This window comes from Ovis aries, chromosome 5 (genome assembly GCF_016772045.2).
Source record: "Ovis aries strain OAR_USU_Benz2616 breed Rambouillet chromosome 5, ARS-UI_Ramb_v3.0, whole genome shotgun sequence".
Classification (NCBI taxonomy): Eukaryota; Metazoa; Chordata; class Mammalia; order Artiodactyla; family Bovidae; genus Ovis; species Ovis aries.
This window is the reverse complement of record NC_056058.1, coordinates 40,757,432-40,783,898: the sequence shown is the minus strand read 5'-3', so window position 1 is coordinate 40,783,898 and position 26,467 is coordinate 40,757,432. Positions and strand designations below refer to the sequence as shown.

General features: G+C 55.0%; 1 protein-coding gene across 1 annotated transcript; it reads left to right on the top strand.

Annotated features, from left to right (window-relative positions):
• Nucleotides 1-3,492: 3,492 nt before the first annotated feature.
• C2CD4C (C2 calcium dependent domain containing 4C) lies at nucleotides 3,493-13,677 on the top strand. Its single transcript, XM_042250426.2, has 2 exons — nucleotides 3,493-3,666; nucleotides 4,277-13,677. Exon 2 carries the CDS (start codon nucleotides 4,314-4,316, stop codon nucleotides 5,574-5,576), a length of 1,263 nt encoding a protein of 420 aa, XP_042106360.1. The 5' UTR covers nucleotides 3,493-3,666; nucleotides 4,277-4,313; the 3' UTR covers nucleotides 5,577-13,677.
• The last annotated feature ends 12,790 nt before the right edge of the window (nucleotides 13,678-26,467 follow it).

Genomic DNA, 26,467 nt, shown 5'->3' with positions numbered 1-26,467 from the left:
TCAGGGTGGGGGCCATTTTGGGGTCAGGGTCTCCTCAGGGTGGGGACCCTCTCTGAGTGGGTGTCATCTCATGGTGGGGGCCCTCTTGAGGTGGGGGTCCTCTTGGGGTGGGGGTCCTCTAGAGGTGGGGGTCTGGGGTCCAGGGAAGCCAGGGTAGCACCAGATTTGGCACCCCAGGGCTGGGGAGGAGAGAGCCAGGCCCTGGTGTGCCCCTGCTATGGGGAGAGAGTTGGGGGCCGAGTCCCCTGACATTTCCCGGACCCGCAATTTTATCGCAAGAGAAAGCACACACCAACTTCTCTGTTAAATATCCACCCTTCTCTTTGGAAACACCTGAATTTATCTCCCAAATGCTACAAACCTGTGGACTCAAGATACTCCAGATATCTGGCAAAACACGGCTTGTTTTCTTCTCCAAATTGTTCCTGACTTGTCCTGAAGGATGGCCTGGCTTCTCAGTCTCCCAATGTTTCTCATCCTCATTTCTTGAGAAGCACCTGGTTCTCACTCTAGCCCCTTTATCGACTTGAAAGCACCTACTTTTACCACACGCCCAGCTTCCTGCGCTCACTCTTGACTGTGCCCTTGACCTTTCCTCACATGATGTCTCCTGCCCAGGGAGACCCCCATCTCTCCCCAGGACCCTCCTCACAACCCTCCCACAAACATGGAACCTTCCCTCCCAAGGGGGTACCAGTCTCACCACTGGCTGGTGTCACATCTCTGCCCAGGTTCTGGTTCTGGGGAGGGGCTTTGCTTTCTTTGCTGTCAGCAGGCCCTGCTCCAGGCCTGGGGGGATCTGGTATGGGTGTGGGGAAGTAAAAGCCACTCTGATCTGCCTATAAGTAGGGTGGAAGCGATCATAAGGCAGAGCAAGAATCCATCATTCACTCTCCCATTCATCCATCCATTCATCATCATTCATTCACTCTCCCATTCATTCATCCATCCATTATCCATTTATCCATCCATCCATTCACCTTCCCATTCATCCATCCATCCATCATCCATTCACCTATCCATCATCCATCTATCCATCCATCCACTCACATACCTCTATGCCCATCCATCTACTCATTCATCCATCTATCCATCTGTTCACTCACCCACTTTTCCAGCCATTGTTTATCAGTCCATCCATGTAACCATCACATCCATCCCTCTAACTGCCCATACATCGTTCATTTCACTCATTGGTCCATGCCACCCACACCCCCATCCTCATATCCTTTAATCTTCCTTCATGACCTCCTCTTATTGACCAAGACCCTGGTGGATATCCCCTGGTGGATAATGGAGATGCAACATCACCAAGACAGACTCACTCTTGTGGAGTTTGCCAAAACCCATTCATCAGCAGGTCACCACTAAGTGTATGATGACAGCTGTGGGAAGGAATGCACCTCGGAACTTGCGGGTCCTTAGAAATCCAAGTGGGTTTCTTTGTGGGGTTTCTGGAGGATGAGCAGGGAGGCCCTGAATGAGGAGGAGAGAGATCTGGGCTGAAGGGATGGCGTATGCAAAGGCCCCAGGTGTGTAGAATACAGCTTATTTGAGGGACAGAAGGATGGCCAGAGGTTGGAAGGGAGGTCAGATGGCAGTGGAGTCAGGGACACAGCTGGGCGCAGCCTGGTGCCAGGGAGAGCTGCCTGGGGCCTTTTAAGCACAGAGGTGGTAAGAGTCCCAAGTAGGAGTTGTGCTATGGGGACAAGATGGAGCCAAGAGGCTGCTGGGAGAAGGCACTGGGTGGGGGGTGGGGGCTACTGAATAAACTCACTGCCTCCTCCCCAACCCAGCTGGGAGGACAGACCCCATCCCAGCGTGGCAAGGGCATGTGGAGAGTGAAACCACAGTACCAGGTCAGCCTGTCAGCGGGACACCTGAGCCAGTCAGCTTGCTGTCCTGGGCCCCTGTGCTGGTGCGGACAGTGGAGGAAGGTGCCTCACTGTGCTCGGCATTGCTTTTCCTACTGTAGTGCTCACTCATCCTGGGGGCCTGCAGGAGTAAGACCACCACCACTTTCCTCCTGGGCTCCAGGCCCAGCAGGGGCGATGTACATTAATGGAATAACTTCTCGGAGTAACCATGCTCCTCATGAAAGCTGAAGCTGGGGTTCCGTGAGCTCTGTCTGGCTGTGATGTAGGTCAGGCAGGGCAGGCTTCCTGGAGGCGGCAGTGAGGTGATGCATTCATTGGTACCTGCCTCCTCTGTCAGCCTATGTTGCCACACCAGCACTGCCCCTAGAACAAACATTAGCAGGCTGGATGTTTGCTAGGTGAGCAAAATTGAGAAAAGCCTCTTGAGGGAGCCTCACTTCCCCCATCTGGACAATGGTACTCTGAGCCCCACCTCACTCCAAGGTCAGATGGAAGAGCTGGAGGGGCTCCATCCAACTCAAGCTCAGCCTGCCCCTGTCCCCCTCATGCTGTTGAACCAGTGGCTACTCCAGACTAACCCCTATCCAGCTCCAGCAATGATGATTGGGACATGTCTGGAACATGGGTGGCTCCTGGGATATCCTAATTTAATAAGGTCCAGGCATTCCCTGCTGTGTGTCAGTCCTGGCAATAGGTTATCTTGCTGGACTGGGGACTGGTCAGTTGGCCTTGTGTTGCAGAGGGGAAACTGAGGCTGGGAGGGAGGAAGCTGTGAGCAAGTAGGGGGCTGGGGCTGGCAGATGACAGGGTGGCATGTGGGATCCTGAGGGATGCCCGTGGATTCGGGGCTGCCATGCCTGGGTCTCCTGGTCTTGCCCTTGACAGTTTCCCCACCTGCAAAGTGCATGGGGGACTATCCTCTCATCCCAAATCACATTTTCCCTGTTACATTTTGTCACGGGAACCATCAAGCCTACAGTTACTATTTACCTGTGTATTTCTGTACTGGTGTCCTCCTGTCCTCCTCCTTCCCCCTGGGACACATCACAAAGTTGACAGCTGCATCCAAGCCACAGCACTGTCCCCAGCGTCCAGTAGGTGCTCAACAAACCTCTCTCCATGAAATAAAGGAGCAGCACCCTGGCCGGCTCCTTGGATGCCTGCACTGAGAGGACCGAGCGTCAGAGGCTAGTTCCGTATTTCTAGAAGGAAACCTTCACCTTCCTCATCTGCAAACTGGAGACGGTCATGGACATATCCACTGGTGCTTGTGACAGTGAGTTGGGGCGAGAATGTTAAGAGCCTGGCACCGAGAAAGTGCCCAATAATAAATTCAACTGCGGTTATTATTACTGCAATTCTTTTACTCGTCATCTTAAGTCTGGAAAGACGCTCACTAGAGAAAAGGCCAGCAGACGACCTGCGGCAGGAGCCTGGGGTTTTCAGGGGCGTCAGCCAAGCGACCACCTACCTCTCTCCCCGCTCAGTCCCGGGAGTCGCGGCTAGGCTCCCCGGTGTGGGCGCCGCGGCGGGGCGGGGGGCGCTGCGCAGACGGCGCAGACGGTCCCGGGGCGGGCGAGGCGGGGGCGGAAGGCCGCCGTACTAGGAGGAATACGGCGGCGCGGCGGCCGGCTGGGCGGTTTCCCGCCGGTGAATGAGTCCGACTGCGCTGCCGCCGCCGCCCGACCGAGGCTGCGCCCGCGTCCCCGCGTCCCCGCGCCCCCAGCCCTCGCGCCGAGACCCCGGCGTATCCGCTGGCCAGCCAGCTTCGGCCCCCGCCCCCGAGAAGGTGAGTTCGGGTCTCTCTACGCTCCACGGGGGCTGCTAGGACCCCCTACCCGCACCCCAACCCCCGCCCCCGGCCGAGTCCCGCGGGGGGCGGGAGGGAGGGTGGTGAGGAGGGGAGGGGTCGGCTTGCCGCGCCTTCAGCCCCCAGACTCACCTCCTCTCCCTTCCCCCACCCCGGATGCCCGGACCCTCAACCCGGGAGAAGCCACAGGTGGGTGGGAGCTTGAGGGGGGCGGAGCTGGGACACCCAGGGGTCTGCCGGGTGCCCAGGGGTGTCTTCTCTGTGCACTGAGAGCGGACCCCTTTAGAAAGCGCTTTTGAGATCTTCAATACAGGGGTCAGGGCAAGAGTGGAGCTGCTGTCCCCTGGGGGCTTCCCTGGAGTCAGCGCCGCCCCCACCTCCCAGGCCTGGCTTCGGTGCTTGGAAGTTAAGCGTGATTCCTTTGGGGAGGGTGGACGAGGGGTGAGCCCATCCCGCCCCCGTGCTGGACCGCAGTGCCTCGTCACCCCGCTGGCCCCCACAGGGCTCCCCAGGCAGGTGCCACAAGCCCGGCTTCCAGCCCCCGGGTGCAGGGGGGCCTGCCGCTCCCGACCCCTCCTTCTCTTCCCAGGCTTCGCAGATCCCTCCTGGCTCCTGCCTGCGCCCCAATGAAGAAAACCAACATGTGGTTCTTGGAGAGGTTTCGGGGATCGGGGGAGAATGGAGCTGCGGGGGGCGAGGGCGGGGACAAGGCCGCCAAGGGGCCCCTGTACAGCAACGTGCTCACACCGGACAAGATCCCAGACTTCTTCATACCCCCCAAGCTGCCCGCCGGCCCCGCTGAGCCCGAAGCGCAGGCCGAGCTGGGGCCCTCGACCTCGGAGCAGAACCTGGCCTCCGCCGCGCCCCGCCGCGCCCCCCGGAGCCCCCGGCTGTCCGCCAAGCTGGCCGCCGAGAGCAAGAGCCTACTGAAGGCGGCCACCCGGCACGTGATTCAGATCGAGAGCGCGGAGGACTGGCCGGCCGACGAGACTGCCACCAACGCCGACCCCCAGGCCCAGGGGGCCATGTCGCTGCCCTCGGTGCCCAAGGCCCAGACGTCCTACGGCTTTGCCACGCTGGCCGAGAGCCCCCACACGCGGCGCAAGGAGTCCCTGTTCCACAGCGAACACGGAGCTCTGGCCCAGGTGGGCTCCCCAGGCACCCGGCGCCGTCGAGGGGGTGTCAAGGCCAACGGGGGGGACGGGGCACCCAGGGAGGCCGGCGGCACCCTCATGAGCCCCGGCCGCTGCGTCAGCGGCGGGGAGAGCGACACGGGGTCCTCGGCCGAGTCCTCACCCTTCGGCTCCCCCCTGCTCTCGCGCTCCGTGTCGCTGCTCAAAGGCTTCGCCCAGGACAGCCAGGCCAAGGTGAGCCAGCTCAAGCACTCTGTGGGCCGCCATGGCTCCCTGTCGGCTGACGACAGCACGCCGGACACTAGCCCCGGGGCCCGGCGCCGCCTGCCCCGCAGGGCCACCCCGGAGCCCGGCCCGGAGTCTAGTCCGGCGTCCCGCGCGGAGCACGCCGTGCGCATGGGCCCTCGGGGCAGCGTGCGCCTGCTGGCCGAGTACGAGGCGGCCCAGGCCCGCCTGCGCGTGCGCCTGCTGGCGGCCGAGGGCCTATACGACCGGCTGTGCGACGCCCGCAGCATCAACTGCTGTGTGGGCCTGTGCCTCGTGCCGGGCAAGCTGCAGAAGCAGCGCAGCACCATCGTCAAGAACAGCCGCCACCCAGTGTTCAACGAGGACTTCTTCTTCGACGGCCTGGGTCCGGCCAGCGTGCGGAAGCTGGCTCTCAGGATCAAGGTGGTGAACAAGGGCAGCAGCCTCAAGCGGGACACGCTGCTCGGGGAAAAGGAGCTGCCCCTGACCTCCCTGCTGCCCTTCTTGTAGAGGCCCCCCCCCCACCCCCCGCCTCCCTTGGGCCGCGGAGACCCCGCCCCCTCCTGGGTCCTGCAGGGGGCCCCGCCCCCTCCCGGACCCTGCAAGTGAGCCCTGATGCTGCGGCCTCTTTTGGGGGTGTCCTGGGTCATGCTCTTTTCCAGGGGTTACTTTTAATACAGGAGGAGAGAGAGGGCTGCTGGGGAAAAGAAAGGGCCAGCTTGCTGGGCTGAGTCCCTCGATACCCCAAGTTTCATGCTCCCACCGCTGCTGGTTACTGCTTCTGGAATTCTGGAATCTGGGCCGGGAGGTAGCAGAGGCTGACCACAGACCCAGAGACTGCGGGTCCTGAGCACCAGCCAGGTCTTCTCTGCGGCACGAGTGTCCTCCTGCCCCAGGCCCGACGGGCGCCTCCTAGAGAGGGGTGCCAGGCAGTGCGGGGCCCCATGGGGCTGTGGGAGGACCCCCTCCTGCCTTAGGCGGTCTCTGGGCAGCCCTCATTCCTCCCAGGCTCCGGAGGTGAGAGCCGGTCAGAGGGAGGAGGGTGCCACCCCGTCTGAGAGCCACTTCCCGGCAAAGACAGGCAGCTGAGGAGGAAGTCCCAGAAGAGAAGGAGAATGATGGCTCTGCCCCTCAAGTGTGACAGCCCTCCATCACCTTCTCTTGTCTGGCGCTGCAGCCCTGCTGGGCGTCCAGAGCCTTCAACCTCTGAAAGGCTAGCTCAGATCGTGCCCAGAGAGTAGCACCAGCTGGTGGTCCCTGCTCCTCCCTGTCTTCGACCCCTCCTGAGCATGGTCCTCATAAGCTGGACCGAGGAAGTGCTGTTCAGGGACAGACAGCTTCCACTTTTACTCCACAGGTGTACATAGGTTCTGGCTAGGGTGGGTGGGACAAGGGGCGGCTGGGGAGATCCTGCTTGTGGCTTTTCATGCTGCTAACACAGCTACATGGGCTTAACTGTCCTGTCAGTGTGTGCGTCCTCAACTGATTTTTGTGGCTCAGCCAAACAGAAACGACACAGTCTGAAGCAGGGCCTCCTGGGCTGCCTGCTGGGCGAGGATGGACCAGGCTGGTTTGTGGGGATCCTGGGGTGCCCCTCCCAGTTCAGAAGTTGTTCCCCCAACACCACAGCTCTGGGTTTCCAAATTACCCTGGGGGAGGGGTGAAGGAGCCGGGGCTGGAGGGGAAGCACACATTCCCTTCTGCACACCTGGTGAGACATACCCATGCCCTTGAACCTGAGACTGAAGGCCCCTGGCGCTGGGGTCCCTAGCTGCACACCCTCTGGCCTCTGGCCTCTGCCTGCCCTCAGGCTTTCTGATCCTGGGGACCACCCAGGCCAGGCCTGTGGGCAGAGAAGGTGGACAGAAAGCCCCGCATGGACTTAGATGCTCAGACTTGCCGCCCCCTTCTCTGACCCCAACTGCTCCCACCCCCTGCTTTATCCCTGGGGACCCTCATTTTCTTGGCCCCCACACTGTTTGATATCTCTGTGTTTGAAGTTGACTGTGGGTACATCTTGAAGACATCCTCCCCCAAGTGTTTGTTTATAAATGCTGTTTTTAGTGCAATAAAGGTGTTTTGGGGATGTGGGGGTGGAACTCTACTGGCTTTGCTGTTTAATAACAAGAGAGAAATTTTGCTTTGAATTCCAGGGAGGGTGGCGGGAACTGTCAAGATCCGTGAAGGCCTCCCTGCCTTTTCAGACCCAACAGGGCTCTCCTGCTTGTGGGGGCGGCACAGAAGCAGGACTGCAGCAGGGCAATGTCCCCAGGGACCCTCATGCCCTGTTACAAGGACACTTGCGTGCAGGCAGCGCTTTCACCCCCTGAGGCCGTGAACGTCCCCCTCACAGGTGCAGAGACCAGCCATCTGGTCGCCCATCCGAGACAGCCTGGTCACACCCTCAGCCTAGACGTGAACCCGCACCCTCCCTGCAACCACAGGCAAGAGATGCCAGGGCTGCCCCTTCTGTACTCTGTCCACTGTTCACGTCAATGCCTTCCCACATCTTGTTCTCTCTGCCTAGAATGCTTCCTACTCCCACGCTCCCACCCCCACTCACCTGCTTTCAGACTCTAGCTGACATGGTACCTCTTCCAGGAAGCCTTCCTGACTCTCTCTGCTGTGTTCCCCTTCCCATCTCAGCTCACAGGCCATTTGAGGTCCTGTCTGTCCCCAACTCTGGGGCCCGCAGATTTATCTCCCTGAAAGGCCATCTCCAGTCCCAGGGAACCTACTGACAGCACGTGGAAAGCTGTGGCCTGACCTGGTCTCTGGACTCCTCCAAGGTTGCTGGGGAACCAGGGAGCTAACAGTGAAGGCCCGAGTATCCCAGCCCTACTCCCTGCTCGCCCTTGAAGAACCGCCAGCTTTTCCCACTTGGGTTGACCTCGCCTTCCCCCATCCCTTTGGGAAGTGGTGTCCTTGACTTGGGAGACCCAGCAGTGTTTGAGGACCCACCACTGCTTGCACTGGGGAGCAGGCAGTGCTTGAGGACCAGAGCAGGTCTGCAGCCCAGGACTGCTCAGCCTTCAGGAGTGTCAGAGCTGCGACTGGCATGGGTTGCATTTGCTCCATTTGACAGATGGGGAAACTGAGGCCCAGGGCTTGGAAGCAGGCCAGCTGTGCCTTCATTGATTCCTTTTGCAGGGCTGGGTGCTTCCTGTGCAGCGACTGCTCTGGGGGTGAGGGGTGGGCAGCTGTGCCCAAGCAAGGACCACAGCGGGTTTTTATGATGGGGTGCCAGGGCTCAGGGAACCAGGACAGAGTCCTTTCATCATGCTGGGGACAGAGTTGGGAAGGGCGGGGCATTTGAGCCACAGACCAGAGGATACATAGTGTTAGTGAGGCTGCTCCAGAATGGGGCCCCAGCCCAGCCCTGGGGTGGCCCTGTGCTGCTCTGTGTCCTTGTCACCCCTTCCTCTTCAGAGCCTGTACCAGCATCCAGCCTGGCCCCCAGCTCTGGTCGTGGCACCCAGTTGGGACTGGGTGACCCTACCAGGCAGAGTGGGTTACAGGGAAAACAGATACCTTGGAGCCTCCAATCCCTCGGCCGAGAGGGATATGTTGACCGCCTGCTGTATACTGCCAACAATGCAAACCTTGCAAAAGCCCTGCCAGGATGCCTCCCTCCCCATTACAAGGGGAGAAACCAGAACAGGGCAGGAGGAGGGGACACAACAGCCCCCAGGACTGAGTTATGTCTCCCCCCACACTGCTCCCTGGCATAGATCTCCGGTGCAGGGCGCTGCCTCCTGCTCTGATCCCAGCCCTTTCCTCTTGCCTTATCCTGGTGGGGCCCAGACCGTCAGGGCCTCACAGTCACCAGGAGGCTTTGTGCAGGCTGGGGTCCTGAGCACCCCCACCTGCTGACAGCCCACCAGATGAGCTGCGCTCACCAGGCCTGGTCGCGTTCCAGGATGTGTTGCCAGGGCAACAGGGCACCATCTTGCCTGTTCCCCACCAGCCACTTCACGGGTGGGCAGCTGGTGTGTGAGTGTGTGTGTCATGTATGCGTCCATGCACATAGCTGTGGACGCCCCGGGCACAGGTGTAACTGTGTGCTGTTGCCTCTGTGCATACTGTGTGAATGTTAGCGTAGCCACGTGCACATGAGAGTGAAGCTGTGTGTGCACACGTGTCACAGCGTGGGCATGAACATGTAAGTGCATGTGTTAGCATGCATGTACTCGCACATCTGTGTGTAACTGTGTGTGTCTCCATGTGTACACCCTGTGCATGTGTGTAACTGAGTACAAGTGTTGTTGTGTAACGTGTGGCTGTGCACATGTGTATGTGTGTTCATGAGTGTGCACTGCGGCCACTGTGCCTCAGGCTGCCCCTAAAGATAAAACAAGATTCAAGAGGACCCCCTCCTTCCCCACCTCTCTCCATGCTGGTTCCCCACTGGAAATGCCCTCTGCCACGTTCCTTCCATCTTCCTTGAGGTCTCGAACCATTGCCTCTTCCCCAGGGCAGCCTTTACCACAATGAGGTCATTGTCGTTCAGTCATTCAGTCATCTCCAACTCTTTGCGACCCCATGGACTGCAGCACACCAGGCTTCCCTGTCCTTCACCATCTCACAGAGCTTGCTCGAACTTACGTCCATTGAGTCAGTGATGCCATCCAGCCATCTCATCCTCTGTCATCTCCTTCTCCTCCTGCCTTCAATCTTTCTCAGCATCAGGGTCTTTTCTAATGAGTCTGGTCTTCGCATCAGCTGGCTAAAGTATTGGAGCTTCAGCATCATTCCTTCCAATAAATATTCAGGGTTGATATCCTTTAGGATTGACTGGTTTGATTTCTTTGAAGTCCAAGGGACTCTCAAGAGTTTTCTCATCACCATAGTTCAAAAGCATCAAATCTTCGGCATTCAGCCTTCTTTACGGTCCAACTCTCACATTCATACATGACTACTGGAAAAACCATAACTTGGATTAGATGGACTAATCAAAGTAGGATTGCCTACTTTGTAGGCAAAGTAATGTCTCTGCTTTTTAATATGCTGTCTAGGTTTGTTATAGTTTTTCTTCCAAGGAGCAAGCATCTTTTAATTTCATGGATGCAGTCACCATCTGCAGTGATTCTGGAGCCCAAGAAAATAAAGTCTGTCACTCTTTCCATTGTTTCCCTATCTACTCACCATGAAATGATGGGACCAGTGATAAGATGCCATTATCTGAGTTTTAAGTCAGCTTTTTCACTCTCCTCTTTCACTTTCATCAAAAGGCTCTTTAGTTCCTCTTCACTTTCTGCCATAAGGGTGGTGTCATCTGCATATCTGAGGTTATTGATATTTTTCCCAGCAATCTTGATTCCAGCTTGTGCTTCATCCAGCCCGGTATTTCCCATGATGTACTCTGCATATAATTTAAGCAGGGTGACAACATACAGCCTTGATGTACTCCTTTCTAAATTTTGAGCCATCCCTTCCTTTGAGTCAGACCCTCCCCCCCTTTAGTATTCCTTGTTAGTGTCATACACAACTTTGTGACATCGATTTGATCAGAATGGTCTGTTGCTTGCACCTGGAGCATCTCAGTGCTCAGTTCAGTTCAGTCCCTCAGTCGTGTCTGGCTCTTTGTGGCCTCATGGACTGCAGCACACCCGGCTTCCCTGTCCATCACCAACTCAGACCAGGATGCAAATGAAGGCGGCATCAACACTCTCTCCTTCCATCCTGGAAAGTCCAACACTTCCCTACTCTCAGGAGGGTGGTGGGCATCAAGGGCCACCACTGGCACCAGGCACCATCATAGAACCTTGCCCCTTTCTCAGAATGGAGCAAAGGAGGAGGAATCAAATGCCTGGCAACATGGTGGGCCCCTGGATCCAGCTATGCCTGAAGTCCATAACTGCACACCATTTCAGGTCAGAGGGCCAATAATGTCCCTTCTTTGCTTAAGGCACTTTTCTTTGTCATTTTCAACCAAAGATTGCTGATATAGTCTCCAGCCTCAGGAAGGAGGCTCCCCTGGATGTTGGGTGCCCCAGTCTGATGTAGGAAAGAGAAGCAGAGAAGGAAGGCATCATGGGAAGGCCTGGGATTTGTACCTCCCAAGGAGCTTGAGAAGGCGGCCCTGGAGGGAGGGATGAGCTTCCATCAGGGCATTTGTCAAGGAAGGCTTTGCAGAAGGAGCAGAATCTGAACCAGGGAAAGAGCACTCGGGGAGCAGAGGTATTGGGGGGTGGGGGTGGGGAAGGGGCTCCGGAATGCAGCACCTGACGGTCGCCATCCCACCCCTCCACAGCCCGGGGCACTGCCCATCTCGTCTACCCTCTGCCTTCACCTGCTGTTCCTGCTCTGAATAACCTTTCATGGTTCCCCACACCTTGGCACTGGAGACCTCCCCGGGGCGCCCCGCCCGGCCACCCCCGCACCTTCCCAGCAGCGCACGTCTGGAGGAGGGGCTGGGATTCTGAACCCTGACCCTCGCGGGGAGCGTCCACGGCAAAATTCAAGGCCCGGTTTTCCACTCGCCCCGTGTTTGTCTACAAGTCACGCGGCTTGTCTGGTTCTCAGGCTCCCCACGCTCGACTGTGCTGAGACCCAGGGTCGCATGTGAAAAGAGCCGAGCGCACAGGCGCGTCCGCGACTGCAGGCGCAGCACGGGGACTGTGTGAGTCTAACCACATCTGAGTGGTAATTCCAGGCCCGCCAGACCCTCCGAGGTGCGGGCTCCGCTGGCCTCTCGGTGCCGCGGGCCTCTCTCTGCAGCCGCACCCCCTCTTCTCCCGCCCCCCACTCCCCCAGTGAGGGATTCAATTAAGCTTTTGTTTTCTTCCTGGCTCCTCCGGAGGGAGGGGCTGCCCGCAGCCAGCTCCTCTGACGTTGGGGGAAGGGGGAAAATGATTTCAATTAAAAAGCCACGGTGTGGGGAGAGGAAGGGACGCGCATCGCGCCCCTCGCCCCCGGTCCTGGCTGCCCTGCGCACCCGCTGGCCTGACTCTGAGGCCTCAGTTAACACTCCTCATCCCCTTGCAATGGGGGCATTTGACGCAGGGTCCCTAAGGTAAGCACAAACCACCGTGGAGGGGCCTTTTAAGAAGCCCGTGCTGGGTGAGAGAGGGGACCCTCCGAATCCTCTGCCGCCCCCGCCCCCACAGAGGGGAGCAGAGGCCCGGGAAGGAGGTGGGGGCTTCCCAAAGCTGCCCAGTTCCCTGGGGAGGGGGTGGGGAAGGCGAGGGGGGGATGGACAGGATGCAGTACGAAGCAGCGATGGGAGCAGATCCCAAGCCCTCCATCCCGCCTGGTCTGCCTTCCCACGGGCCGGAAGGCTCCTCCTCCCCGTGGGAGCACTCCAGGCTCCTCCTGGGCCGCGCGCCTGGGTTTGAATCCTGACAAGTCATCCTCCTCTCTGTGACTCGGAATCCCCTCCAGCACTCTGTCTCCCGCCCCATGGTGGTGGGGGCTGGAGGTGCAGATCCAGACAAGGTGCCCCGACCTGGCCCTGGAGGCTCCTGGGAGGGTGAGGTCTGCCTTATATAGCTTTGCCCCATTCCCGCCTGACAGGACCGGCCACTCCAGGAAGACCAGCCTCCCGGTTTAGGGTGGCCTGGGGGTGGAGTCAGTGGACCTGGAGCCTGAGGTCGGCTGCCGAGGATGCCTGCACACACCTGCGCTGGACCCCTCACTCCCTGCCCCGTGTGGGACCCGTGATGCCAGCCGTGTGTGTGTGTCGGGGGGGGGGGGGTGTGGGGGGATGTGGGGGGGGTGTGGAGAGGGTGGCACGTGTGGACCGCTAGGATGGAGGCGCTGCTGTGAGTTTACCCCCACTCTCCTTACATGTGCTCCTCCTTCTGTAACCTGTGGTCCCCTCAGGTGTCTTCAGTGGGTTCTGTGAATCCTCTCCATAGAATCAGCAAACCCAAGGGTGGTTGGGGGACCCCAAACTTCCTGTTGGTGTCAGCAGTGGAGACTGTGCCCTCTGACCTTTCCAACTTGGCTACCTCCCCACTCCCACCCCATGCCCTTCCTAGGAGCTCACTGCCCGGGTTGCTATGGTGATGCAGAACCCTCCTCCCCCCCACCTCCCCTTCACCTGAGTCATTCTCAATCACTCCTCCTTCTCACCTCCCTAATCCCCAAGACCTGAGTAAGACTATCCAGAGGTGCCCAGCCCTCCATAGCCCACTCTGCCCCCTCCCTGTCCTCCGCTCCCACAGCCAAGCAGCAGAAATTCCCTCTTTGCTCCTTGAAGTCAGGGAGGCACCCTGGGATCATGGTGGCTCCCTGGCTCCCACACTCCTTACGGAGACCCTTGGGCAAGCCCTTCCCCTCCAGAGCCTCCGTTTCCCTGTGTGTAAGAAGGGGTGCTGAACTTGGGCTCAACTCTAGAGGCTGGGCTGATGGCACAGTGGAGTGTTCAAGTCAGCACCTGGCTTGCCAGCCTCCAGCCCCTGACCTCTGCTCCACTGTAGCTGCCCAGTTCCTGGTGGAATCCACAAGCCAAAGGGTCTAAGGCATGGCAACCTCTGCCCTTGGGGGGGCTTCCTGGAGGAGGAGGCCCAGGAAAGGGATGGGGAGGAGAAGAGCTGTGTGGGTCTAATGTCAGGAACATTCAGGAGGCTGGTTGTTGAAGTGGACCCTGCAGGGAGGGTGGACTTTATCTTGGGATGGGGTGGGGAGCCTCGGGGAACAGGGGCTCTGGTTCGTGTTTTAATCTCTCCAGCATCTGGGAGGAAGGGGCCCTGTGAGGGGCACGGAGACTGGGCTGGGGCTGCCGCTGAGTCCAGAGGAGGGGGGTGCATTGGGACTGGGCTGGGCAGAGATAGATGGGACACATGTGACATGTACAGTGTCTGGGCTCGGCTGGACTTGGACGTGAGGGGTGAGTGGGGGGGAGGCGATCTGCTGGAACATCTCTCTCTCTCAGTTCCACTCAGTCCTGCCGCCAGCCAACACAGCTCTGCCTTCCTAATACCTGGAAACCTCACTGCAGAGAGGGGACCACTGCATGTGGTAGCCGGGGGTGTCTAGGTGGGAATGGCGTCAGGTGAAGGACACTGTGCTATTCCGTGGGTAAGAAAGAAGGTCAAGAACAGGCCATAGGGGTCTGCAGAGACAGAAGTCAAGATAATGGCCACCTGGGGGGTAGTGAACAGCAGGGGTGATGATGGCTTCTGGGGAGCTGTCACTCCCACTGACATTCCCACTGGGTGACAGTTGCTCAGTGAGTTTATAAACGTTCACTGGGCTTTTAAGTGTCAACTATCCAGAAGACATTTAAAATTTTTACAACAACAGAAGGACACATGACCCAGCTAAAAATGGGCCAGCCCACTGAGGCTTCTTTGTGGGGCACCCACAAAGACACTTCTCCAGAGAGGAGAATGGTCCAACTCACATTGGTCCATGACTACTGGAAAAACCATAGCTTTGACTGTACGGAACTTTTTCTTCAAAGTGATATCTCTGCTTTTTAATACGCTGTCTAGGTTTGTTAGCAGAGAAGGCAATGGCAACCCACTCCAGTACTTTTGCCTGGAAAATCCCATGGATGGCGGATCCTGGTGGGCTGTAGTCCATGGGGTCTCGAAGAGTCAGACACGACTGAGCGACTTCACTTTCACTTTTCACTTTCATGAGCGACTTCACTTTGACTTTTCACTTTCATGCATTGGAGAAGGAAATGGCAACCCACTCCAGTGTTCTTGTCTGGAGAATCCCAGGGACGGGGGAGCCTATTGGGCTGCCGTCTATGGGGTCGCACAGAGTCAGACGCAGCTGACGTGACTTAGCAGCAGCAGGTTTGTAAGAGCTTTCCTAAAGAAGGTTGAGCACCAAAGAACTGATGCTTTCGAATTGTGGTGCTGTAGAAGACTCTGAATTCAGGGAGATCAAACCAGTCAATCCTAAAGGAAATCAGTCCTGAATATTCATTGCAAGGACTGATGCTGAAGCTGAAATTGAAGTTCCAAAACTTTGGCCACCTTATGCGAAGAGCTGATGCACTGGAAAAGACCCTGATGCTGGGAAAGATCGAAGACAGGAGGAGAAGGGGACAACAGAGGATGAGATGGTTGGATGGCATCACCGACTCAATGGACATGAGTCTGAGCAAACTCTGGGAGATAGTGAGGGACAGGGAAGCCTGGCGTGCTGCAGTCCATAGGGTAGAAAAGAGTCGGACACAACTTCGTGACTGAACAACAACCAAAGAGGACACACAAATGGCTAACACTCCATGCAATGATGCTCGACATGATTAGTCGTCAGGGAAACGAACATCAAAAGCACAGGTGATACTACTTCACACTCATACGATGGCTATAATCAGGAAAATGGAAGCTAAAAACAGGGTGGTGAGGATGTGGAGAAATTGGATGCTTCCATGCTGCCTGGAGAATGTGAGATTATACAGCTGCTTCAGAAAACAGACTGCCATTTCCTCAAAAATGTACACATGAAATTACCTTATGACCCTCAATTCCATGTCTAGATATATTCAGAAGACTTGAAAACTGTTCCTCAAACCCAAACTTGGACATTAATGTTCATAACAGCATTGTTCACAGCAGCCAAAAGGTGGAAGCAGCCAATGTGTCCATCAACAGATGGTGGATACACGCAGTGTGTCCCTTCACACACTAGAATATTCTTCAGTCATAAAAGAGAGAGAAGCTCTGACATTCATTGCCATGTGGACAGACCCTGAGAACCTGATGCTCAGTGAGAGAGGCAGACACAGAAGGACACACACGGTGTGATCCCACTGATGGGAAACGTCTGGAACAGGCAGATCCACAGACACAGAGAGTGGTTCCTGGTTGTCAGGAGCTGGGGAGGGGATGGGATAACTGCTGATGGGGATGAGGCTTTCTTTTGAAGTGATGGAATGTTCTGGAATTAGAGATGGTGGTTGCAAATTGTGTCTGTGCTAAACGACACTGAATTATTCATGCTAAAATGATTGTGTTTTTAAATATTCATTTATTTGACTTTGCTGGGCCTTAGTTGTGGCATGTGGGATCTAGTTCCTCAAACAGGGATTGAACCTGGGCTCCTTGCATTGGGAGCATGGAGTCTTAACCACTGGACTACCAGGAAATTCCCCAAATGATTGTATTTCATGTAACTTACACTTTCATTTTTAAAGAAGTTCATTGAGGGCTTTCTTGGCAGCTCAGTGGTGAAGAATCCATCTTCCAATGCAAGAAATATGACTTCAGTCCCTGGTCCAGGAAGATCCCATGTGCTGTGGAGCAACTAGGTCCAGTGTGCCAGGACTACTGAGCCTGTTCTCTAGAGTCGGTGAGCCACAACTACTGAACCCACGTGCTGTGCTGCAGCTACTGGAGTCCTTGGCTGCCTGGAGCCGGTGCCTTGCAACAAGAGGGACCACTGCTGGGAGAAGCCTGTGCACTACAACTCAGAGTAGCCCCCACTAGAGGCAACTAGGGAAAGCCTGCCCAACAATGAAGACCCAACACAGCCAAAAATAGATGAATTTTAATAAAATCGAATAAAAAGAAGTTGACGGAGCTTGATGTACTTAACAATTTGTGCATTATATATGCAAGCTATATTACAAAAGGACATGAAAAAAATCATTGCCCAGAACCTGCCCATTTCTTGCTCCCTCTTTGGCCCCTACTCAAGTCCCATTATCCACCTCCACCCTCCCTGCCAGGCCCCCCACCATCCACCCACCATGCCACCATCGTACCCCCTATACCTCCCTGACGGACGGCGGATGTACTCCCAACCGCTGCCCCCACATCCACCCCATCAGCCCTTTCCATCATCCACCCACCTCGTCGCCCCAACGCCCATCATCTTCCATTATCCCCACCTCCCACCCCATTCCCCACCATTCCTGCACCGTACCTTCCCATCCTCCGTTTCCATCATCCCTCTCCCCCCACCCCAACCCGTCCGGAACCACCCGGCCCTCCGCCCCCCACCCCCCCGCAGTCCCCGAAGCCGCCAGAGGGCGCCGGTGAGCAGCGAGCGGGTCGCGTCCCTCCTCTGCCCCCTTCCCCCGCCCAGGGGCCTCCGTGTCTCTCTGGTGGGAGTCGAGCCCTCCGCGCCCCCGGGCTCTACACGCCCTACTCCGTCCCGTCCTTTCTTCGCTCTCATCTCCTACCCCTGTCCCCTGCTGATTCCACTGCGACCCGCACGGGCGGGCCTCCGGGCGCAGGGCTGTCCCAGTAGCCCCCCCCCGCCCCCCGCCCCAAACTCCCCACTGGTCTCCTCACGGCTCTCACCGCAGAAAGGGCGTCGCTAGCCATTCATGAAAGATGCACCCCCCCTTTCCCCTCTTTATTTTATCCCCCAGGAGGGCCAGGCTGCCGGGCCCTCGCCGTCCGTCCAGCTCAACCACCGAGAGGCCCCGGTCTCGGACTTTGTGGGGAAGTCGCCAGCAGGGGCCGGGCAGGCCTCCTCCTCCCCGCAAGGCGGCTGTAGGCGGCTCCCGCCACCTCTCCCTCCTCTGGCTGACGGGGACGGGCTATTTTCTACCGCCTGATCCGCTGCCTCCAGTGCCATAATTGCACAATAATAGTGGCGGGCCTTGGGCGAGGAAACCTAAAATTACATCAGCACGCGCAGCCCATGTGCGGGGGCCGCCCGGCCCTCGTGGTCCTTCACGTGTCCACGCCCGCGGCCTGCAGGGGAAACCTTCCCAGACACGTGTCCAGGAGCCTGGGGCGGGGGCGGCTGCTTGTGGCGGGGCGGACTGCCTGGGGCGGGGTAATATTCCATTGTATATGCGTACCAAACCTCTTTCTAAAATTTATTTTTTAATGAAGTATAGTTGAATAGCAATGCTGTGTTCATTGCTGCTATACGGCAAAGTGACAGTTTTACACATATATGGGCTTCCCTGGTGGCTCAGATGGTAAAGAATTCGCCTGCAATGCGGGAGACCTGGGTTGCATCCCCGGGTTGGGAAGATCCCCTGGAGAACGGCGTGGCAACCAACTCCAGTATTCTTGCCTGGAGAATTCCCATGGACAGAGGAGCCCGGTGGGCTACAGTCCATGGGATCGCAAACAGTCGGACATGACTGAGCAACCAAGCACATGTTTTCATATTCTTTTCCAGTATGATTTATCACAGGATATTTAATGTAATTCCCTGGGCTCTACAGTAGGACTTTGTTGTTTATCTGTCTCTGTACAATTGTTTGTCTCTGCTGATTCCAAACTCCCAATCCAACCCTCTCCCAACCCCTCCTGCATGGCATCCATCGTCCGATTCTCCATGTCCCTGATTCTGTTTCTGTTTCATAGATATGTTCACTTGTGTCATATTTTAGATTCCACGTATAAGTGATATCATATGGTATTCGTTTTTGTCTGACTTACTTCACGTAGTATGATAATATCTAGTTACATGTATGTTGCTAGGATGACTTTATTTCGTTCTCTTTATGCTGAGTATTGTTCCATTGTGTGTATGCACCACTCTTTATCCTTTCATCTGTTAATGGACATTCAGGCTGTTTCCATGTCTTGGCTATTGTGAACAGTGCTACTATGAACATTGGGATGCATGTATCCTTTTGAATTATGGTTTTGTCGGAATATATGCCCAGGAATGGGATTGCTGGATCATATGGCAATTCTATTTTTAGTTTTTAAAAGTTAATTTATTGTGGGGCACTGGGCCTTAGTTGCAGCATGCAGGATCTTTCGTTTTGGCCCATGGACTCTCCTGTTGTGTGCAGGCTCAGGAGCACGCCTGCTCAGTAGTTGCAGTGCCTGGGCTCGGTTGCCCCACGCATATGGGATCTTAGTTCCCAGACCAGAGCTCAAACTCATGACCCCTTCATTGCAAGGTGGCTTCTTAACTACTAGACCACAGGGAAGTCCCTATTTTGAGTTTTTAAGGAGCATCCATACTGTTTTCCATAGAAGCTGCACCAGTTTGTGTTCCCACCTACAGTGTAGGAAAGTTTTCTCCACATCTTCTCCAGGATTTATTATTTTAGAGTTTTTCATGATGGCCATTCTGATGGGCATGAGGTGATACCTCATTGTAATTTTGATTTGCCTCTCTCCAGTAATTAGTGATGTTGAGCATCTGTCTGTCTTTTTTGGAGAAGTATTCATTTAGGTCTTTTGCCCAATTTTTGATTAGGCTGTTTGTTTTTTTTTTTGTTGTTATTGAATTGTATGGACTGTTTGTATGTTTTAGAAATTAAGCTCTTGTTGGTCATATCATTTGCAAATATTTTTCCCAGTTCATAGGTTGTCTTTTTGTTCTGTTTATGGTCAAACTCCTTATTCTCAAATAAGGTCCCATTCACAGGAACTGGGAGCTAGGACTCGAACCTGTCTGTTTGGGGACACAATTCACCCATGAACTCTCCTGGTCCTTGGTTGCTGGTTAAGTTGGATTCTGAGCCCACCTCGACCTGCAGAGTCACGTGTCTGGGGGTCTAGAATGCTGCACTGTGGATACTGTTTTCGTAACATTTAATTCTGGTATAATTTCAAGCTTAGAGAAAATTTCAAGATTAGTGCCAGAAACTCCTATAGAGTCTGCCCAGATTCACCAAGTGGTTGCATTTTGCCCAGTTATCTTTGCCACATTCTGTGTCCATTACTACCTGTACCTGTGTCTACATCTGTGCTCTGTATGTATATACAGATATTTATATACGTTTCCAGAACTGTTTACGACTGTGTTAGAACTGTGGTGCGCCTTCACCCATAACCACATCACTCTGTATTTTCTAAAAACCAGGATTCTCCTTTATAATCTGGTGCAGTTCTCAAGATGGGGAAATCTCACATTGATGCAGTACTTATATCCAGCCCATGTCCATATTCAAAATGTCACCAGCTGCTCCAATGATGCCCCACAGGGAAGGGGGGCTTGGTACCTGAGCAGGTTGCTATGGCAGTGGATACTGGCAGCCAGGTCACCAGGCAGCAGCTCTGAGGAGCCAGCCTTGATGGGAGGAAGGGAAAGCACCCCTCCCCAAGCCTGGAGATGATGCTGGTCCTGGGAGAGAGTTTATAGAGCTTTGTGGCGGGGAGAGAGCTTCCAAACCTTATTGCTTCAACCCACCTTGGTGTGCCAGGTGTGGCCACGTGACTAAGTTCCAATACTGAGCTTTTATAGAGCAAGTCTCCTGTTGGTCTTCTCAGATTATAGGGTGGTGCTAGGACCTGAGCATGTCTTTCTGGGGAGATAGCACAAGTGCGGCCTAAGTTCCTGGGGCATGGATTTTAGAGGTTAGGCATGGCTGGGCAAGGCTATGGGTGGGCATCCACACTGGGCATCTCCAAGCTGTCCCTGGCCTGGTAGCCCCCGCTATTGCCCCCTGCACACCATGTTGCCCTCCTGGCGCCAGCCCTTGTGCTCTCGGAGCAGACATGCCTGCTGGCCTTTCTTCCTGTGGAGGAGCCTGGCGACTGTCTGGCACCCACTCCCCACCCTGCCTGGGTGCTGGCATGAATCCCTGTGGGCGTCCTACCCCTTTGTGGATGGATGTGCGCCCCCTTCTGGCCAGCGAGATGTGAGGGCAGTGGGGGGCGGCTCCTCCGTTCTTGACCCCCACCACCTTGAGACATGGACTGATCCTTCCAGCTGCAGTTTCTGGGTCTCTCTCCTCTGCTTCCTGTGCCCACTTACAAGAGTCCTTGTGACCACACTGAACCATGCAGATGATCCAGGATAATCTCCCCATCTCAAAGCAGCTGATTAGAAGTCTCCTTCCATCCACCCCTCCCCCATCTCCACCCCTTGGTGGAGCAATATGACATATTCACAGGCTCTGGGGATTCCAACGTAGACATTTTGGAGGCTGTAGTTCTGCTGGCCACAGAACGTCTCCTTGCTCCTAAGGGGGCGGGGCAGGAAAGTGGTCCCTTTCTGCCTGTGGCCACTGCAGCTTTATGATGAGATGTCTGGAGCAGCTGCAGCCCCGATGACCATCTGAGGATGACTAAATGTGAAAGGAGGCAGAGTCAAGGAAGAAGCAGAGCCAGGAGGCTCTGAGGAGGGAGTCCTGCTGGGAGGAGTCCAGGAGCATCTTTTTGGAGGAAAGAGCTTCCAAACCTCATTGCTTCCGACCACCTTGGTGTGCCAGGTGTGGCCATGTGACTAAGTTCCAATATTGAGATGTGTGTGGAGGGCAAGGAGGGAAGTAGGAAAGAGGGAGGAGATGGAAAGGGCTTGAGGGGGTCCTGTGAGCTGGGTGTGGTCTGCTGTGAAAGTTCTTTGTGCTGCACACTTAGGAGAGATGATCTTCAATCCTAAAAAGTAGAAAAGTACCAAGGGGGCGGGGCACAGCCACAGCTCGAGCTGGGCATGGGCTGCTCGTTCCCAGACGTCTGTGGGAAGAAGCAGGCTGCTATTTTAATAAGCCAGCACCTTCTGGGTCTTGGCTGCTCCTGGGAACTAAACTCCACATGCTGTCTGCTGAGGCCCAACTTTCTCTCTGCTCACACCAGTGCCCTTTCCAGTCAGGCAGGAAGCATGCATGTCGCCCATCACCAGCGGGTGTGCAGGGGGCCTGCTGTGATCTCTCAGCCACACACACCACCAGAGTTTTTCACCGTGGGAAGAAGTCAGATGCTCCTCCTCAGGGCTGAGAAGTCAAGCCAAGAGCAAGTCCTTTTCAGGAAGGACTAAGTTTCTTAAGCACAAGTGGAGGACGTTTGCTATTTGAGGCATGAGCAGATGGCAGGATCCTGCCACGTGGACACCCCTCACCGGGCCTCACTGTCATCAGTCATTTCCTCTTGGGGATGGTCCTGCCCCAGGTGATGCAGGGTCATGTCTGGGGACATTTGTGGTTGTCACAACTGGGAGCTTCTGGCATGGAGGAGGTGGGGCCAGGGATGTGTTCAAGACCCACAGAGCCAGGACAGCCCCACAGAGGGTGACCCAATGTCCATGGTGCCCAGGAGACCCTGTTATGTACAAATGAAACACACAGCAGATGCAAGGCCCCACGCCACCTCCTCAGGCTTTTCTCAGATACTGGTCACCATCTGCGCCCCCCTTCGCAGATGATGACTGCAGCCATGAAATTAAAAGATGCTTGCTCCTTGGAAGAAAAGCTATGACAAAACCTAGACAGCATATTAAAAAGTAGAGACATTGTTGACAAAGGTCCATATAGTCAAAGCTATGGTTTTTCCAGTAGTCATGTATGGTTGTGAGATTTGGACCATAAAGAAGGCTAAATGCCGAAGAATTGATGCTTTTGAACTGTGGTGTTGGAGGAAACTCTTGAGGGTCCCTTGGGCAGCAAGGAGATCAAACCAGTCCATCCTAAAGGAAATCAACCCTGAATATTCATTGGAAGGATTGATGCTGAAGCTGAAGCTCCAATACTTTGGCTACCTGATGCGAAGAGCTGACTCAGTGGAAAAGATCCTGATGCTGGGAAAGATTGAAGGCAGGAGGAGAAGGGGACAGCAGAAGATGAGATGGTTGTATGGCATCACCCACCCAATGGACATGAGATTGAGCAAACTCTGGGAGATAGTGAAGGACAGGGAAGCCAGCTGTGCTGCAGCCCATGGGGTCACAAAGAGTCGGACATGACTGAGCAACTGAACAATAACAACAGACCCCAAGCCTTACCGGGTCCCCGCCCCCATCATCTCCCCCACACCAGTGCAGGTAGGTGGACTGGACTGCCTTTCCCAGGACCCCCAGGGTGGACTCTCACCAGACTTGTTGACCCTCTAACTCAGGAGAAACTAGTCTCAGTGGTAGGGGGTGGAGTTCAGGGAGCATTGCTGGTCATAGGTTTCCTTTCCTGCATCTCTGTAGGAACTGGACTGCACTTTGAAATCCTGATGTGGAGGGCTTGGGACCCTGAAACTTCAGTTCTGACTCCTCTGGGACACCCCTTTCCCAAGGAGATGGAACACTGCACAGTCCAGCCCCCCAGAGGCAGGAAGAGCAGTGGGTCCCTCAGCTTCTGTCACTAAACTGCAAGAGGCAAGCCATCTGCTTCCCTGGGGTGCTGCTGCCTTCAGAACAGGCACCCGCAACTCAGTGACCATTGACTGGCCTGGCCTGACCTGGGCTGGCCCACGTGCCTGGGCCTGGCCGGCTGCCTCCCTGCCCATGGTCCACGTCTCATCCTCCAGACATGTTTCCATGGCGATGGGGAAGGAAAAACCACCCCTTCCACCTGACCCTGTCAGAGCTAGTCCAGAGGGGAGAACTGTATTCTGCTTTAGGGAGAGAGCCCCAGGGTCCCATGACAGAGAGTGTGGGTGCAGGGGAGGGTGAGCACTGGGCCTTTGTGCAGGCCATGTTCCGTGGGCATAAAGGTTTGTAAAGTTTATGCCTACGTGGGGCAGGACAAGTTTAATTATTACAGCAAAATGCAATCGTGCCACAGGCAAAAACATTGAAGATTTTTACTGTAGCTCAGATTTTCCCTCAAGGTCTCCGTCTCCCTTTCTCCTTGCATCACCCCTGTGGTTCCAGCTCCCGGGAGCGGCTGACCGAGGTCCTAGCTCCCACCAGGTGGCCTCCGCTCCCACCCATCCAACACCACTTCTGGTGGTCATATCTCCTGGATGCAGCTAATCTCTGAGTTGTCTCCTCACCTCATTTTGTTTCTCAGATCTGTGGGAACAGGTTCCCCTGCAGTCTCCTGGGGGAAGCTGTGCCGCCATACCTTATCTTTAGCTCAGTGAGACCCAGCTGGGCTTCTGACCCCAGACCTATAAAAACAATGAACATGTCTGTTTTGAAGCCTCTACATTTGGGGTGATTTCTTACAGCAACTGCAGAAGACGCATGCAATGCCACCAGGTGCCAGGTTCCATGCTGACCCGTCAGCCTCCCTTGCAGTACGGAACTGCCCCAGGGATGCCCGCAGTCTGGGAGTGATGTGGCCACTGAGCAGGAGGAGCCCTGGGAGGGGAGCACAGTCTTTGAATTCTGAATCCCTGTTTTGGCCGCGTTCACCTGTATCTCATGGCCTGATGCATTGCCTGTGAATTCTCACTTCCTGTCGTAATTTTGGCCATGTCCACTTGTGTACCTATGGCCTGTTATATGTCCTCAAATCTTTTACCTAAATAAATATGTGCAAAAAGGAGTGTATTGTCTACATAAGTGGAAAACCAGTACCACTTGCCATAAAGAAATAGAAGATATTTTTAAAAAGAAGAAAAGAAGGTGTCAAAACTAGTGGATGAAACTTGATGAGGTGGCTCTGTAAGGATGGCATTAATTTCAAGGGGAAGCACTTACTTGACTGTGGAGAAGCCCGGGATGATCACCTAACTCAGAGGATGAAGTCATCCCTCCAGCGAGGGGCCCGATGTTCTGGACACCATCCTCCCAGGAGGGCACCGTACACACAACACCTCTCACTGATCGTGAGACGACAGGAAAGAAGCCCAGGTGGAAGGATCTCCTCTAAAATAACTGACCAGCCTTCCCTGATGGTCCAGTGGCTAAGACTCCATGCTCCAAATGCAGGGCACCCAGGTTCAGTCCCTGGTCAGAGAACTAGATACCATAGGCTACCACTAAGGATGCTGCCTGCTGCAACGATGTTGCTACAACTAAGATCCAGGGCAGTAAAATAACAGACCAGAACTCCTCAAAGGGGGAGGCGGCCAAGGGGAGTTCAGATCACGAAAGATGGGGTGAAGCGCTGTTCGATTTGGGGAGACCAAGGAGACAGAAACATCTTGTCACACCAGGCCTGGCTCCCAGGCCAGGACAAAAAAAAAAAGTTGTAAAGGACGTCACTGGGACAACCTGTGAAATCTGAACAAGAGCGTATCAGTGCCACTTTCTTCCGATTTTGGTCATCATGATGAGGTGACAGCAGTCACCATCTGCAGTGACTTTGGAGCCCAAGAAAATAAAGTCTGTCACTATTTCCATTGTTTCCCCATCTATTTGCCATGAAGTGATGGGACCTGATGCCATTATCTTAGTTTTTTGAATGTTGAGTTTTAAGCCAGCTTTTTCACTCTCCTCTTTCACCTTTATCAAGAGGCTCTTTAGTCCCTCTTTGCTTTCTGCCATAAGTGTGGTTTCATCTGCATATCTGAGGTCATTGATATTTCTCGTGGCAATCTTGATGCTAGCTTTTGCTTCCTCCATTCCGGCATTTCTCATGATGTACTCTGCATATAAGCTAAATAAGCAGGGTGACAATATACAGTCTTGATGTACTCCTTTCCCAATTTTGAACCAGTCCATTGTTCCATGTCCGGTTCTAACTGTTGCTTCTTGACCTACATACAGGTTTCACAGGAGCAGATAAGGTGGTCTAGTATTCCCATCTCTTGAAGAAGGAAGGACTGTATCCCACTCAGTGGCACCTTGAAGACACCAAGCCCCGTGTCCTTGCTTCAGGAAACATTCTTGTAGAAGGTGGGAGCTAGGGCAGGTTGCTGAGTGAGGAAGAGTGTGGCTGGTCTCCAGGGAGATTAATTTAGCCTCAGGAAGGCCCATGCATCTTTGATCTTTGGTCAAGGGCATTCCGCATCACCGCTGAAGTTTGCAAATGCGGCCCCAGCTGGAGGCACCACCGGAAGTAGCTTAGCTCTGAATGCTGGGGGTTCAAGTCCCTGTGCGGTCTTAGGTAATGTAATGACTTTGCCTCTCTGATCCTGTTTCTCCCTGGGTGAAAGCGAAATGGGGATGATGATGATAAAGCGTACCTTGTGTGCGTGTGTGTGTATGGGAGGTGGTGGGGGGTGGCTGGTGGGCCTTCAAGGAGATGCTACTGGAAAGTCCGTGAGGTCCAATGTTAACGCCCGGGTGGAGGGACCAACGTGCCCTTGAGAGCAGCGACATCTTGTGTCCACCACATCACACTGCAGCCTCTTCCCTGCGCTCGTGAGCTCTATTTCTGCTGCGGGGAGTCCAGGCACCATCTGGCTCCAATAGAACCTCCATCCTAATGTGTTAGCAAGATGACAGTTATGTTAAAAATGCAATATGTGAGGTCATGATAAATGTCGTTCAACAACAGCAACAAATTTAGGTAGGAAAACAAGGAAGCTATACTTCAGATGGGTGATCAGGAAGGCTTCTTGGAGGAGGTGATATCTAAGGTGCCTACTGGGGAACTCATTCACATGAAAATCAAGGGAAGGGTGAGTGCACAGATTGGTGGAATAGGGGAGAAACTTCATATTCTATTACAAGCTAATCACTACAGGATGTTGCATCTAAACCTAAATTACACACAATGGTCCATCTCTGGGAGCGCAGCATCCCAGGTAATGAGAATTAAGCCAAAATACCTTCGTTTAGCTCACAGAAAACTGCCTGACCAGGCCCAGCTATGAACAGCTGCAAGAGGAAGAAGTCCGGAGGCTGCCGGGAACCAGGAAATGCTTGCTGTTACTCCCTCCCCTTTAGTAGAAAAGAAGCTTGAATCCTAACTCAGGTAAGATGGTTCTTGGGGCACAGTCCTCTGCCTTCTCCATCTGCTGGCT